This window comes from Vombatus ursinus, unplaced genomic scaffold (genome assembly GCF_900497805.2).
Source record: "Vombatus ursinus unplaced genomic scaffold, bare-nosed wombat genome assembly UNPS02014798.1, whole genome shotgun sequence".
NCBI classification, from domain to species: domain Eukaryota; kingdom Metazoa; phylum Chordata; class Mammalia; order Diprotodontia; family Vombatidae; genus Vombatus; species Vombatus ursinus.
Window position 1 is genome coordinate 36209911 of NW_020954576.1, and position 17500 is coordinate 36227410.

The 17500-nt window shown below is 34.5% G+C and overlaps 1 protein-coding gene across 1 annotated transcript in view; it reads left to right on the top strand.

Moving 5' to 3' along the window:
- Positions 1-17500, top strand: part of USH2A (usherin) — a 944914-nt gene that overhangs the window by 504637 nt on the left and 422777 nt on the right. Inside the window, exons 35-36 of the mRNA XM_027871555.1 lie at positions 9975-10126; positions 16855-17017. Of these exons, the coding sequence (XP_027727356.1) occupies positions 9975-10126; positions 16855-17017 (315 nt within the window). The remainder of the gene's footprint in view (positions 1-9974; positions 10127-16854; positions 17018-17500) is intronic.

The window sequence follows — 17500 nt, forward strand, 5'->3', positions numbered from 1 at the left end:
GAATTGTTTTAGTTTGAATTTCTCTGATCAATAGTGATTTAAATAATTTTTTCATATGACTATAGATAATTTTGATTTCTTCTTCTTCTGAAAACTACCTCTTGTTGTCCTTTGACCATTGATCAATTGGGGAATAACTTGTATTTTTATAAATTTGACTAAGTTCTCTATAAGCCTGAGAAATGAGACTTTTATCAGAGAAATTGCTGCACTATTTCCCACCAGTTTTCTGCTTTCCTTCTATTCTTGGTTGCATTTTCATTTGACCCTATCACTCCCTCAATCTTATATCTTCCCTCTCTTTCATAGCTAGACTACTAGAAAAATCCATTTACATTCATCGCCTCCACTTTCTCAACAACTACTTACTTCTCAAACACTTCCAATCTGGCTTCCAGTTTGAACACTTGATTGAAACTGCATTACCCACCACCTAAATCCCCCTCCAACTATGCATGTTTGCCAAAGTTCTGCTAAGGGCCCTTTTCTTTTCTATCTATATACCTTATCTCAGTGATAGTCTCAGTTTTCATGTTCAAGTGCCATCTTTATGCAGATGACTCTCAAATCTAAAAAAAAAAAAACTATCCTAATATTTCTCTCTGGAGTTCTAGTCTCTCATCCCCAACTGCCTGCTGGACATTGCCACCTGCTTGTCCTTTAGGCATTTGAATCTCCATCTGTTCAAAATGGAAATCATTATCTTTCCTTCAAAATGTATCCCTTCTTCAAATTTCCCAGTTTCTGTAGAGGGACCTGAGAGTTTGCAATTTCAGGGTTGTCCTTCCTTAACTAGTCCCGGTCCCAATCACCTGTAGCCTATCAGTTGCCTATTCTTGTTGGTTCTCTGTCTTTGTCAACGTTTCTTGTTCTATCTCATAATAGGACCACCACCCTCAATCAATCAAATATCAGTAAACATTTATTAAGTACTTACTATGTGCCAAGAACTATGTTAAATGTTGGGGATACAAAAAGAAGTGAAAGACAGTCCCTGGCTTAAAGGAACTTATGTTCTAATGGTGGAAACAATGAGGAAACAAATATATACAATAAACTATGTACAAATTGGAAATAATCAACAGATGAAAGGCTCTGGAATTGAGGGGTTGAGGAAGGCTTTCTGTAGAAAGTGGGATTTTAGTTGGGACTTAAAGGAGGCCAGGTAGGTCAGTGGTCACAGTAGAGGAGGGAGAGCTTTCCAGGAATGGGGGACAATCAGAGAGAACACCTGGAGCCAAGAGATGGAGTGCCTTGTTCATAGAACAGCTAAAGTACATGTTGGGGAAAAAGGTGTAAGAAGACTGGAAAGATAGAAAGGGGCTTGGTATGAAGGGCTTTGAATGCCAAATAGAGCATTTTATATTTTATCCTGGAGGCAATAGGCAGCTGCTGAAATTTATTGAGTAGGGAGGTTACTTTATCAGACCTGTATTTCAGAGAAATCACTTCAGTGGTAGAATGGAGGATGGGTTGAAATAAAAAGAGACTTAAGGTAGGCAGACTGGCAAGCAGGCAATTGCAATGACAAGGCATGAGGTGATGAGGGTCTGATCCAGGATAAGGCAGTATTAGAGGAGAGAGGGGACATATTTGAGGGATGTTGCAAAAGTGACATCAATAGGCCTTGGCAACAGCGTGGAGATGGGAGGGAGAGATAATGAGGAATCCAGGATGACTCCTAGGTTGAGGATGGTTTTCTCTTCAATAATAATAGGGAAAGTAGGATTGGGGGGAGGTTTGGGGGAAAGATGATGAGTTCTGTTTTGGATATATTTAACATATCTACTGGATATCCAAGTTGGAATGTCTGAAAGACACATTGGAGACGTGAAACTGAAGTTTGGCAGAGAGATTGGGTCAGGAAAGGTAGATTTGAGAATTATCAACATAGAGATGGCAACTAAATCCATGGAAGCTGATGAAATCACCAAGTGAAGTAGTACTGAAATAGAAAAGAAGAGGGCCCAGGACAAAACCCTGAGAGACACCAGAGGTTAGATGGTATGATCTGGAGGGGGATCCAACAATGAAGACAGAGGAGTGCTCAGAGGTAGGAGGAAAATCAGGAGAGAATGGTGTCCTGAAAACCTAGAGAGAAGAGAATATTAAGGAGAAGAGAATGATCAACAGTGTTAAAGGCTAGGGAGAGGTCAAGGAGAATGAAGATTGAGAAAAGGCCATTGAATTTGGCAACTAAGAGGTCATTAGTAACTTTGAATAGAGCAGTTTTGGCAGAATAGTAAGGTCAGAAGGCAGATTGTAAAGTGTTAAGAAGAAAGTAAAAGGAAAGAAAGTGTAACTACCTGTTGTAGATGGCCTTTTTGAGTTTAGCTATGAAGGACAGAAAAAATATAGGATGACAGTGGGGAGAGAAGGATTAGTAAAGTTTTTTTTTTCAGGATAGGGGAGACATGGACATGTTTGCAAGCAGTAGGAAATGAGCCGGTAGAAAGGGAGAGATTGAAAATAAGTGATAGGTTGATGGGGTTGCACATCAATTTGTGAATAGCTAAACAAGTTGCAGTATATGATTGTGATGGAAAACTACTATACTGTAAGAAATGATGAGCTAAGTGATCTTATAAAAAATGGATAAACTTGAATGAAATAATGAAGAGCAAAATGAGCAGAACCAAGATAACAAAAGCAATATTGTTTTAAGAACAACTATGAGTGACTAAGTCATTTTGACTATTGTAAATACCCAAATTAACTACAAAGGACATATGAAGGAAGACACCATCTATATCCAGAGAAAGAATTGGTAAATAGAAACATTTATGGAATCCTTTTACATATATATATAGATATGTAAATAGATATAATTACATATATGTAAATAAGTATGTTTATGTACATATATAAATAATATATAAAATGTGTGCACATATACACGTATACATATTTGTATCTAATGGTAGGCATCTCTAGGACAGGTGGTGGGGAGAGGGAAAAAAAGAAATTTACATGATAACTTCATTATATATTTAAAAGGAATAGTAAGTTGTATTAGATTTGCAGTTTCATGTGCGATCATCTTCTTTATTATACTATGTTATGGAAATGCTTGTTTTGTTTCATAAATGAAAAATAAAATAAATAAAAATTTAAAAACCCAGAAAACAAGAGATAGAGTGAGGATGACAGAGGGGGCAATCTGTTGGAGGAGATGAGATAGAATGGGATCATTTGAACAGCTACAAAGGTTGGCCCTGGTAAGGAATAGAGCCACTTTATCATGTGAAACAAAGCAAGAGAAAGTGGCAAGGGGCTCCTAATTCATAGGAGGTGATGAAAAGAGAAGAGGGAATTCACAGTGAATGGCCTCAATTTTTTTCTGTAAAATATGATGCAAGAACATCAGCTGAGAGAGTAAGGGGAAGGAGAGCCATGGGAAGTGTGAGGAAAGATGAAAAAGTTTAGAAGAGCTGTTTGAAGCCTGAGATGAGTTGATTAGAGAGGTATAAGAGGATTGCCTAGCAACAGTGAGGGCCGGTTAAGATTATGTAACTTAAATTTGCAGTGGACGGAATGGTTGCATGATTTTCTCCACCTTTGTTCATCAGTACTTGTGTAGGAGCAAAGGCCATTAATGGTGGCAGTGATCCAAAGCTGAGGGTTGGATGGGTATAATTGGAGATAGGATAAGGCAACTAGGGATAAAGAGAGAACAATATAGAGTTGCAATGGTTCAATTATGGAGTTCAATTGGTTTACCCTAGTTCATATGCCCATCACCTTATGCTTGGACTTTTGCAACTGTCTCCTAAATGGTATCCCTGTTTCTAGGCTTCCTCCTCTTTAATCTAGCCTCTTAAGAACTGCCAAAATGTTTTTTTTTCCTGAAACACAGGTGTGATCATGTCACTCTGCTTCAATAAACGTCAGTGTCTCCATATTAACTTTAGGGTCAAATGCAAACTCCTCCATTTATCATTTAAACCCCATCACAACCAAGCTACAGCCTAGCTTTCTATCCTTATATATTATTCCCCTTCATGTGCTCTATAGAACAATCTATATGACTATGCTAATCACACTGGCCTTACTGCTTTTCTTCACATGTGCCTTTACCAAGCTGTCCCACAGACCTGAAATATTTTCCCTCCCTCATCTCTCAGAATCTCTAGTTTCTCTTGAAGCTCAGCTCACTTATTACCCTCATCTTTGGGAAATCTCATCATCCTGCAAGATCTAATCAGCCTTGGTACTCCTACCTTATCACTACTCTCTGGCCCTCTTATTGGAAGGCGGAGACATGAACTCTTTAACCTCCATTTAAGGAGAGACCTAAGCACAAACATCTCCTCATTTCCCAGGCAGCCTCACTCACTTTGGACTTCCTTGACTTCTCCACCATGCTGTTTCACCTGGTACCTCCCCTATTCCTTTTCCAGTTTTCTTTTGTGTGCTTTCTTAACCCCATTAGACTGTAAGCTCCTTGAGGGTTGAAAATTTCTTTCTTATATTTGTATATGAAAGCACCTAAAGGCACAATGCACAACTCATAATTATTAACTACTGACCCTCTACAAGAGGCCTTTCCTCATGCTTCAGTTTCTAGTACTCCCTCAAATTACCTACAATTTATTTTATATATACTAATATATGTATGTATTTCCTTTCCTGACAAGAATATAAACTCTTTGAGTGCAAGGATTACTTCATTTTTGTCTTTGTATCCCCAATGCCTAGCACTGTGACTGGATCATAGTAGGTGCTTAATAAATGCAGATTGATTAATTGATTCACCTACTCTATGTTCTAGCTAAAGTGACAAGTTGTTTTCTCTAAAATCAGATGTTGTATCAACTGTCTCTTTCTTTATACAGGATCTCTATCTTGTCTGGAATGTACAAGATAAAACCTATTAATTTTATAATGGAGGAAACTGAGATCCAGAGAGGTTAACTGATTTACATCAGTTGGCACATTAATGCCCCCCCTCATATTCTAACTCCAAATGCATCTCTTTTTTCCACCGTGCTATATTGACTGCTCCACAGGTTTAGGACAGTGGATTAGGTTTGTTAAATTGCTTCTGTTGGCTTCTTATCAGTCCATGTATGAGAGAGTTATAATCCATAGTTTTCAAAAGATTCACTTTGCATTTTGAAAACTGAGGCTTCTTTTCTTCTTTCCTTCACAACTGATTGGTCCGTTTAATATAACACAATGGTTTATTCAGCCAAAGGCATATATTATGTCCTTAGGCTTGAGATAGCCATATTAATTAAAATTATTTTTCAGGATGTGTTCATAAATTTTTCTTGGTCAATTTGGAATCCCAAGGACAATGATGATTATTGTTGTTGTTAAAATATTTTACAATTATGACTATATTTCAATTTTATAACTGGATTAGATCATTTAACAAATCCATTTCTCTATTACTCAGATTCTATTTATATGAGGAAGTCTTCTAATATGAAATTGGATAGTGTACAAGATGACTCTTCTTAATGAAGCAATTAAATTCTTAAAATCATAAGTAAGCAGCATATTTTAAAATAGAACAAAAAAATCAAATCCTAATGGTTGAAGCCTGGTATTGAGTACCACAGGAAATGATTGAAACTTTTTCTTTATCAAAAACTAATAGAGATATTCTTATAACCTATGTGATTCTACTTAGAGACAGGGGGGAGTACATTCACAAAATTTCTCTACCACAGCCTCAAGCAATGTAACATTGTCAATGGCCATAGATTGTACATCAATGTACTGAGGTCTTTCTTTTCAATTACTGACCAGTGGAGAAACAGTTATCCTCATCTCTGAAAAAGTGGTTAATCTACACCCTTTTCAGAGCATATATCTCTCTGATGGCATTTGATTTTGTGTGTGTACCTTTTCCTGAGCAAAGGCCCTTTGGGTGGCCTGCAACTTTAATCCTTCTCAAAGTGATGTTCTATATCTTGTAGCTATGCCATATCACCAGAAGAATAATGACATTAGAATATAGCTTTCGCCTTCGGGGTGAAGTTTGGAATCATTAAAAGCACTATTCAATTTACCAGAGAAAGTCTTACCTGCTCTTTTTTTGCTTAATTCTGGAATTAAGTTGGGCCAAAACTGTATAATTTATATATATATATATGTATATATATGTATATATATATGTATATATATACGTATATGTATATGTATATATATAAACTCAAAATAATATACAGATAAGGATATGTCAGAATCAGAATCAATAAACATTTATTAAGTGCCTATTATGTACAAGGCACTGTGTTAAACCCTAAAGATACAAAGAAAGGGACAGGACAGTCCCTGCCCTCAAATAGGTCACACCCTAATGAGATAGATAAAACATCAAAGAAAAGAAAGCCCTGAGAAGTGAGGGTTATGGAGTGAGGGAAGGCTGCATGATGCATCCTGTAGTCAGAATGGGAAATGACCTGTGGAAGTGTTTCAGAGTTTATTTCATCTTGTAGAATAATGAGTTTCTAGAGATGACGAAGTTCAGAAAAACATGATATATGTGAATATATATTTATTCCACTCAGATTTACTATGTGACTAGTTAGACTTTAATAATAATGAACCTCATTTAACAAGCTCTTCAGTCTTCTGTACTTCAGTCAGTATGGTATTATCCATGAATGAGACCATCTGGAGAATGTTACCATATATGGGGAATATACATTCATTTGAACCCTGCATTGGATATATTCCAAATATATTGAGACTAATCTTTCAAAATACTCAATATTTTGCTGTTTCTAACACTAACCTCCTTTTTGTAGTTCAGCTGGTCACACCATCTTTGTTTGCTTTAGTGCCATTTTTATTTCTTCTTGTAACATATTAAGGACTGTAATGTTAGATTCCAAATGCTCTGCTGTCTTTGTGGGAGAAAATTTGTTATGGAAATATTTACAGATCTTTTCCCATTTTTATCTGTTTGTAGTCTTCTTAGTTTCATTATTAAATCCTCTTGGAATGATTTGGCTTAATTGAGTCTCTTGCCAAGCATTCTGTAACTTTTTCTTTGCTTCTGTTCCACCTGACTTTTATGACATGATACTGGTCATAATCATTCAATTTACTCCTCCACAAGATTTTATGAATAAGTTTATTCTAAACTGGTGTTGCCCTTGGATTCCATCTCTCATTTTGGCTGGAACATAAAGTATTTGTTGACTATGTAGTTTCTAACTATTTTTGACCTCTTTCTAATGATAATTGATTAAACAATTTCAACTTCCATAGGAAATAGTGAAAACTTGTGTTAATATGTGTTCTTTTATCCATTTCCCATTTGGCTTCATTAGCTTGTTTAATAGTTAAGGTTGGAGTCTCCTCAATTGTCTGCCATTTCTTTTCATTTTTATTCTTTCTTCTAATTTGGTTTTTATTTTTACCATAAGATGTCAATAAGCTGATTATATATAATCTATTTGGAAATTACTCGTATCAGTAGACAGTCATTTAATTTGGATTAAATATGACACTACCTATGTGACTTTGCATGAAGTCACTTAACCTCCTCTCTGCTGACCTTTGTCTTGAAGTAACTGACTGTTAAAGACAGTGTGTTACAGTAGTAGAAAGAGTGCCAGATAGGTAATCAGGAGAGACCTGGAGTTTAATCCTACCTTTGACACTTACTAATTAATTTACCTGGGTCAAGTCACTTAACTTTTGACACTCAATCTTTTATCTACAATACCTGTAATATTTTCTTTACAAAGTTCTTGTGAAACTCAAATGAGATGACATATTTTTGTATTGCAAATATTAAATTTTATGAAATGTTAGTTATATCATAGTTGATGTAATTTGGAAGATCCCATGAGTTTTAATAGAATTCATCTACCTTTTTATCATTTGTATCATCTTGTAGATATGAGTTCATAGAGTAAATTGTTTTCATAGTAGATTATTTGCAAATACTTATTATGAATACAGCTATTTGAATGACCAAGGGTCTCATAAATATTTTTTAAAAAATTTTTCCCTCTGCTTTTATATGCAAAACCAACTCCTCTAATTCTTTTATTTACATCTCTAAGGAGAAACTACAGTCATCCTATTTATCAATAACTTCCTTCCATCTTCTGGTTTCTTTTACAGTTTGAATATCAAGATTAATATATTCTACTTTCTACAGTAATTGGTCATTAGACTAAGAACTCATATTTTTGAGTACTAACAGTTTAAAGTCCATAGACAGTTTAAAACCTGTGAATTTTACATCCTCTGCACCCCTTTCTAGCACTCTAATACCATATTTGCCAAGATTAAAAAAAAAAAAGACCATATACAGTTAAGAGCTGTTAAAATTTTTTCTTTGTTTCCTGGGTTGCTATGGCAAAATAATGCTTCACTAAGTGGCCAGCCTGGCCCTGAGTTTCCACATTCTTAGTTTACTCTCTGGTAATGAATTACTGGAACTATATGCAAAGCTTTTCTTTCATGAGAGATCTTTCTGGGACTAGTGCTCTTTTGGATGAGCCTTTGAGAATCCAGGATAACTTCCATGCTGCAAAGAGATGCTGGACTAACATTTTGTGAAAATTATAAGGAAAGGAGCTATTGCTTTGGTGGTCTCATTTTTTGTATCAGTAGATGGAATAGGGAATATTGGAACTACAATAATTATATACTATATTGTCTCCTTTTTTTTCTGACTTGGTGTCAATTTCAATCTTTGCTCCAAGGAGTCAAGGGTTTTACTACATAAGGGAAACTGGTAGAAGATTTACTCTCACCTCAGTAATGTCTTTTCTATTTCTAAAGAGTCAGTCTAATGTTTGGTTATAATGTTTGCAGATCACTATTTCCAGTGTCTAATGACCTCTTAAGAAAAATATTACAGATATACATTCATGTGGCTTTTAAAGAGTGTACATGATTTTGGCCTTTCTCATTCATTTCTTTCATTTTTAGGAAATAATAAATATTGATATTGTTCAGCTCCTCTAGTAGTATGACAACTCATTGGTCATTGGAAAAAGATTTAACATTTATACTTCCAATAATGAAATTAATATTTATGGATTATTTTAAAATAATGTCAGTCTTAATCTACTCTGTCCTCTTTTCAAGAACTCTGCCATGGTTGCTGTTGAAGTGGAAGATTAAGATCAAGGACAATTTTACATTTTCTATTGTTGCATTGTTTATTGAGTCCAAAAAATCCACCATTTAATGACCAGCCTTCTAATGATCAGTGTCTCTGAATTTAGCGAACCTTGGGGCAGTTAGGTAGTACAGATGGGCCTGGAATCAGGAAAGTTTGAGTTCAAATATGACCTCAGACACTTACTAGTGGGGCAAGTCACTTAATATCTGTTTGCTTTAGTTTCCTCAACTATAAAATGGGGATAATAATAATAACTACCTTGTTGTGAGAATCAAATGAGATAATATTTGTAAAATGTTTAGTACAGTGCCTAGCACATAGTAAAGACAATATAAATGCTAGTCATCATCATCATCATCAATTATTATTGTCCTTTGCTGTACCCATACTTGAAGTTTCTCTAATTTGAGCTTGTCACAGCCTGTGTTTCAGCAGCCTAACCTTTAAGAACCCAGAATCACCTTCACCTCACATAGAAAGGAGTGGTACAAAATTAGTGGCAGCTCAAAGAAATTTCATAAAAACACATTTTATCTAACCTACTTATTTTTGAACATTTAATTATGGTGATAGATAAATTAAAGTAGGGAGAAAGGTGAAAAGAGAGAAGAGTTCTGGACTGGGAAGAAGGATTTCTGAATTGTATCTCATCATACCATCTTGCATGAAAAACTAGAATCAGATTCTTTACCTGTAAAATCATGCGGCTTGGCTAAATAATTTCTAATGTCTCTTCTAGCTGTGACATTTTACAGTTCAATGATTCATTGCTCCCGTACAACTGGAAACCTCTTCAACATGTGCCATATTCTTCTGACATAGCACTGTAAACTATGGAAATCATGCTAATGGCAACTTATTGCTTTCCTAGGTATTTTAACAAGTTATGGACTATACATAGATGGTGTACTAATGCAGAATTCATCACACCTCAGCTATTATGCTCATGGATTTGCTCCTTGGAGTTTGCATTCTTTCAGAGTCCAGGCATGCACAGCCAAAGGTTGTGCTTTGGGGCCACTGGTGAGTATTTTGATTTATCTCTTAAGCATGTAAACTTTGGTGAATGGCACTGAATGTCATGGTGAATGACAATGCCTCATTCTAGTCACTGCTAACCCATAAGACAAAATGTGACATTTTATAAACCTTGTCATTCAAGAATTACAAAGGAGTTGATAGATAATCATTTGTTCCTGTTCCAGAACTACAGATACATTGCATGTGCTGTGAAGGAAGGAATAAAGCCTATACATTGAAATGGAGAAAAGTTAGCAAGTTTAAAGCATACAAATGTACCTTAATCTACCTTATATAGAAAATGTAAAGAAGAATTATAATTAATGATATAAAAAGGTGAAGGTCTTAATAAAGGGAATAAACAAGGTATATAATCGATAAAACATAATTATCCAAACAAGAAGGTATACTGATTTATAAGCCCAGAGAGTTGATCTAGTGTATAAAAATAAGCTATCACACTAGTCTGATAGAGAATGCCATATGTACAGGATTTAGGGTTATGTTAATATCAGTTTGTTACATCTGAAAAGAAGAAATGTGAAAAATTTAGATGCTAATCCCTTCTTACCAACCACTAGCAATTATCAGAACAGCAAAAGTCATTTTGCTTTTCTAACACAATATTTTCATAACTAATCATACTTAATATTTATTAACATTATATTTCTTTGGGGTTATCTTAATTTTTTCTATTAAATTCTCCTCCTTTAGATTTGTTTTTAAATATATTTGGTATGGACATTGACCTCAGGAATCAAACCTGTTAATCATTTGAATCAGTCAGTTAGTGAAGAAGTATTTATTAAACACTCTCTGTGATAGGCATTGGATTAAGCCCTGAGGAATCAAAGAAAATTAAAAACACAGTCCTTATTTTCAAGGAGCTCACAGTCTGTTGGGGAGACAACGGATAAAAAAATATTGCACCTAGAAGATACATACAGTTGTAACCCATGTAAACTCAGTGAGGGAGAGGCAGATCTGTGCTGCCAACTCTCTGTGGGTCCTTTGTTCAGATTGTTGAAGACAATTCTCACTTCAGATCTTTTGTGACTATGTGAAGAATGGAGATAGTATTAGAGTTGTGGAGAAGAGAAGCACGCCTGAGGAATGACGAATGCCTCTCTTCTGCAAAGCTCACACAGCAACTCTACCCCTCAATTACATCATTATTTTTTCCATTCCTCCTATATCCTGTTCTGCAGCCAGGCTGAGACAAGGGTCTGCCCTTCCCCCAACATGGTTAACAATCAGGTTATGTAGTGGATTTGGAAGGTAATCTCATAAAAAAGAAATTGCCCCCAATGAAGATTCACTCTCTTCATTATGTAAAACACAATATAAATATTGCCTTGAAAACTGGTTATGAGTTTTAATTTTTACTTTTTATTTTTGATCACACTTCATATTTTCTTTCAAAAATGAGTTGCTTTCAATGGGCTAAAACACAATCTATCCATAGAGCAGAACTGCAGACTTTATTATCATTAAAGATTTTATAGCTGAGACTATTTTGTGATGGATATTTATTCTTAAAAGCATGAAGGGCTTTTAGCCAATTTTTCTCTTGTATTTGAAAATTCTCTCTCTCTCTCTCTCTCTCACACACACACACACACACACACACACACATGCACACATGTACCACACAATCTTATATATAACAGAAACTTCCACAACTTTTTAAGAATTTAAGCAACAAACTGTGATTTTGACTGTAGAATCATCCCCCCAACAGTCCCTCTGTCTCCCTCCCTCCTTGCCTTCTCTCTCTTTGTTTCAATGTAGCTGTGCCCTGAACACATGGGATTGTTACACATATGCTTTCTGTAATGTTTGGGAGTGATGTGATGCCCCAACATACCGTCAAGGAGAAAATCATAGAATTGGTTTTTCAGACTGTTTTCCCCACTGATTCACCAAATTTCAAGCTCTGTGCTGACTTGGAGTCCAATTCAGTGTATAAGTTGTTCTCCTTGGTACTTTTCTTCATTCTTGTACTTAATATGCAATCTCTTTTCCCAAGCCAGCGATCCATCTCTAATCACAGGCATTGAACAGCCACATCTTTATTTAGAACAAGTCAACCAAATACTACCAGGAAGTTAAAGTCCCTGTCTTCATTTGATTTCTGAAAGATTTTTATATCTATTACAGTAAAAATCCTGCTTTGAAAATTTTGCATCTCTGGGTATCCTAAATAATGCTAGATAACACTCCCAGTAGGAAACTGATATTATACAAGCAGCTATTTTTGTTGCTAATCTTTTATTTAATGTGCATTATTGATCGATGACAACAATGCAACTATCTTTAGAGGCAGATTTTTCTGTCCTACAATTATAAGGGTGTGGCCAGTAGAATTTAACCAATTTTAAGAGAGGTACACATCTTTGAGAGTACATTCCTAAATGTATACCTCAATAAATATAATTTCAGGAAATATATAGTGCAATGAAATGTATAATCCATCATATATATGCATATGTGTGTGTATATATATATGCATATGTATATATATATACACACATACACACACACACACATATATATAGTATGTGTGTATGTATATATTCCTACTGGCACTAATCACTAAATGAAATTTCATTCATTTTATCCAGTTTCAACTGCTACTTTTCCTCAGAAACCTCTCTTACAATTTATCTGTGTACTTTTTATAAATAGAGAAGCTAATTTTTTTCTAATTTTACATTTTGAAAACTGCATATTATATAGTTTTAATAAAGTATAACACACTTATACATTTCAACAACTATTCACTGTAGTATCTCTTTAGTTAATACACCTGGTAAGTAATTTTAAAAGATATAAGGAAAAGAAAATGCCACCAAATGGGAAAAATAGTTGGGATATATTTTAACAAACATGTATATATCTGTTCCATTTATTTTTTACCATTGCTAACTGTTCTAAGTTGGTAAACACAATAATTTCCTGGTATTATGCTAAATAAATAAGAAAAGGAGCCAAGATAGTTGCTTGTATGCTTGTTTTGAAAAAGAATTATTTTTATCCCATATGGGATAATATTCCTTTGTGATTTATAACTATATTGTTTCCTTGTTGTTTAAAGTTTTGTTAGACTAATTCCTTCTGAACGATATCAATTCTAAATAAATGGAAATGTGACTAACATAAGCAAGAAATAAGCAATTTTAGGATGTAAACTTTTTGGCAAAATAACCTTGTGCTTCATCATTAGTTTTTTTTTAATTGTTGAAATGATATTTTCCACAGAATTACACAAAAATAAGTAACTCTCAAAAGTGTTTTCCCTTCACTTTCAAATATTTTAGAGAGATGTAATTGAGTGCTTTGTCGTTCTGCAAAGTTAGGTACTCTATATAAATAAAATACTCTGCATTTTATCTGAATTACTTCAGAAAATATTGAATAATATTAATGGACTCTAAAGCTTAGTCCTCAGAACTGTGGCTGACTCTAGAACATTCATTCAGCTCTCTTCCCTCTAGCTATTTTTAATGGACAGATGATCATGAGATTTAGAGCTGAAAGGGACTTTAGAAAACATCCAGTCTAACTATTTTACAGATGAGGAAACCGAGGCCCATACAGGTTAAGTAATTTGTCAGTGGTCACTCAAGTAATCAATAGCAGTGGGACAGAAGAATCACAGTTCCTATTTTGTATTGTTGTTACTTGTATTCTTTCTATCATCATCTGCATGTTAACAGACTTTTTCTTCTGACAACCTGCTTGGACTTCAGTCTGCTAATTCGAAAATGAAGCTTATATCACTCATATTAAGCAGCCATGTTTAGTTTGTCACACAGACTGAAGCCTTAATGCATTGGATACAATAGTGTGACATAACTGTTCAGTACTTAAATTGATTTAGTGGAAGGAAAGAATAATTTATTAAGTCCCTACTTTGTACTAAGGACTGTTCTATGTGTTTTATCAGCGTTTTTTGTTTTTTGTTTTTTTTGTTTTTGGATCCTCATAACAATCCGGTGAGGTAGCTGCTATTGTTATCCTCATTTTATAATTGAAGAGACTGAAGCAGGAAGAGTTGAAGTGACTTGCCCAGGATCACACAGCTAAAATGTGCGTGACACCCAGTTTGAACCCAGGTTTTCCTGACTCCTGGCCCTGTGTGCTGTCCACTGCACCTGTGATACCTAGCTGCTTCTATAAATATATATTTGAAGTGACATTTATTTTCTTACTTATAACCCAAGTTTCTGAAGTTCAAATGTACACAAGAAATTTATGGTGGCTGTGTGTGTGTGTTTGTTTGTTTGTTCCATGGGCCTGTATGATTGTAAGCCAACAATTAGTTTTCTATAACAGGAAGCTAACAACCACACAAGGCACAAGATAAAAGTGTGTTAAAGGTGAACCTCTCTAGAGTGCAAAAAAGATTTAATTTAATGCCCTTTTGTTTGCTTCAATCTTTTAAAATACCCTTTCTTCATTTGAAAGAATTTTTACCCAACAAAAACCTATCAGTATGCGAAGGCTTCTGTTCGGTTTTAATACCCATTAGAGTTCCATGTAAATGAAAAATAAGGAACTGAGATAAAAGAAAGCAAAACTTTATAGTCACAGCAATCCATTGTATTTGGGAAATAAGTGTCTAATGTATACTTAGCTTAAGTAATATTGAGAATTCAAATAATCATGAATGTAATTTTCTTATTGAGAAAAGTCAGTCTCATTATATTGCAATTCCTATTTATATTTCCTGGCAAACTATTAACAAATATAATTGTAAAATTACAATGCAAAGTGTTGGCTGCTTCTCCACACACAAATAAAGTGAAAATTGGGGTTATTAGACCAATAATTGTAGCTTAAAGATAATTTTGCCTGAAATAACCAAGCAATTGAGGCAAACATATTTGGAGAGAGTTGATTTTGTCATAATTACCTTAATTCTCTATTTCATTTTTGGTCCGATTATTTTTAGAACAATTTACGCCTAATAAATAACAGTAACCATGAATTTAAACCAATTCATTTGTGAAGATATCTAAAAATAATGAAACAATGACCTGACAATTTTTCAGTCAGGTATGGTATTTGCATATATAACTACTGCCCTAATTTCTGATATCCTTAAGAAACATAAATAATTTCAGCTGGAAAGGAAACACTTAAAATCTCACTTAAATGCATGTATATATAATATACACATATATATGTATGTATACATATGTGTGTGTGTGTATCCACAAATGAAAAAGTATATAGACCATAATGAAGGAAAGTTTTGTTTGCTTACCTTAAGATTGGATTGCATATTTTGTGAGGGCATGATCTTTTTCTCTACGTATGGGCTCATATTTATCAGTGTAGTCAATAAGTCTTAAAAGGTCATGCAATTATAATTGATGCTTATGAATTTGTTTTAGTTAATTAACTCATATAAGTTAGAGGCTGTGTATTGTAGGAGATAGCATGCTGAACAAGCTTTCAATCACACCTTAGATACTAACTATATGAATCTAAGCAAGACACTTATCTACTCTGTGCCTCAGTTTCCTTATCTATTGAAAAAAGGGAGGTGAGCTTGATAACTTTAGTCATCTATTCGAGCTCTAAATCTATGATCCTGTTAATCTATGACTGAGACAAACTGCAAATTGTGAATGTCTTTGTCATCATTTTGTTTCTTTGCCTTCCTTTTTATTTTGACATTTGGCTATTTTAATTATTTGCTATTATGGATATTGTTGCTATTAATTTCAGGTCACTATGGAATTGAATCGACTTTTATTTCAAAACCCTTTTGGGGGAAGCACCATCTTTTCCCTTGCTTCTGTAGTGAAAAACACAATATAGTAAAGTGAGTTTTTGTCATTTTATTTTAAAAGTCACATTTACACACACACACACACATGCACACATACACACACATATACATACATATATAACACACACATATAAATATATATATATATGTATATATATATATATGATTTAGGGAAGGAATCACCAAGGTACAGTTTAGGAGTTTTTATTTGTTGACTGAATGTCCAATTGACTGGAACCAGCTCTACATGCAGAGAAGTAGAAAGGTTCTGTGAACTGTTCTGATTCAGTCAAGTTGATTGGGACAGCTTTTTTGATAGACTGGTAGAATCAGCAGAAAGCCCAAGGTATTTGTCATTCCTTTCATACCACTTTATAAACAAATCCTGGCATATCGGGTTATGGAGCCTACTGCAGCAGAAAGTGAATTGGCCTGAGAGTCAGACAAATCTGAGTTCATATCCTGTCTCTGTTACTCAATACTAAGTGACTCTGGGTAAGTCACTTATGTTTTTTAGGCCTCAGTTTCCCTATCTGTAAAATAAAGAGTTGGGTCTAGGTGATATCTAAGATCCCTTCCAGATCTGACATTCTGTGATTATGAAGCATCTGGTAGGAACTGTTCTATTGCCATGGCATATATAGAAACAGTCTATAATTGTGGGTGTAAGGTCTACCCCATTGCCCCTCTTCTCTCAATCTGTGCTTTAGCATATATACCTCACTTAGGCACTTCAACTTCAAACATAGTAGCAAGAGACAGCAAACATGGTGTTTGTTTTGATTCTGATGGCAGTATATAGCACTCAGACAAGATGCTCCTGTCAAAAGAGTTTATTTCACAACAAGGGATTCTCAGAAGAAATATATTCAGAGGAAAAGATGTGCTTCTTTCATTCACAAATAAAAAGTCAACTTTATATTCACAGGTAGAAAATAGAACAAGTGAGGCACCCCCTGAAGGAGCAGTGAAAGTGTTTGTCATCAGAGAGGGACCTCAGGAAGTCAAACTGATGTGGGAAGCACCTGTCTCTCCTAATGGACGCTTGACCTATACAGTCTTTTTCACAGGGCTTTTCTATGTGGAACAAGGTAATTGGTTCACAATTTTTTAAAAAATCATAAAAGTAACTAATTTTTTGAAACCTCCGTTCTATTCACAGATTTCAGTTTATTTTACTCCTTTGCAAATAAGTGAGTTCAACATCCAAAGCATTTTCTTATCTAAGGAATAAGATTAGGTGTCCCTCCCCCCCCCCCAATTACATGCAAGTATCCTAGTGGAAATATTATCTTTCTTTCTGCTTAACAAAGCATTTTAAAAGAAGAAATACTGAACAAATGAAGAGCAAACTTTATGCTATCTATGTTGAAAAATTTTTGGAGGGGTTGAGTGTGATTTCTTTGTGGGTACTTCTACAATAAGTTGAGTAACTGGCTTCTCTATTAAATCTATTTGAAGTATTTTTTTAAAGACTATTGCCTTCTAATAGCATGATTAAAAAAAACAACTTTAATTCACTAGATTAAGTATGTATTTGAGAATTTTTACTGAAGGAAACATCATAAACAATT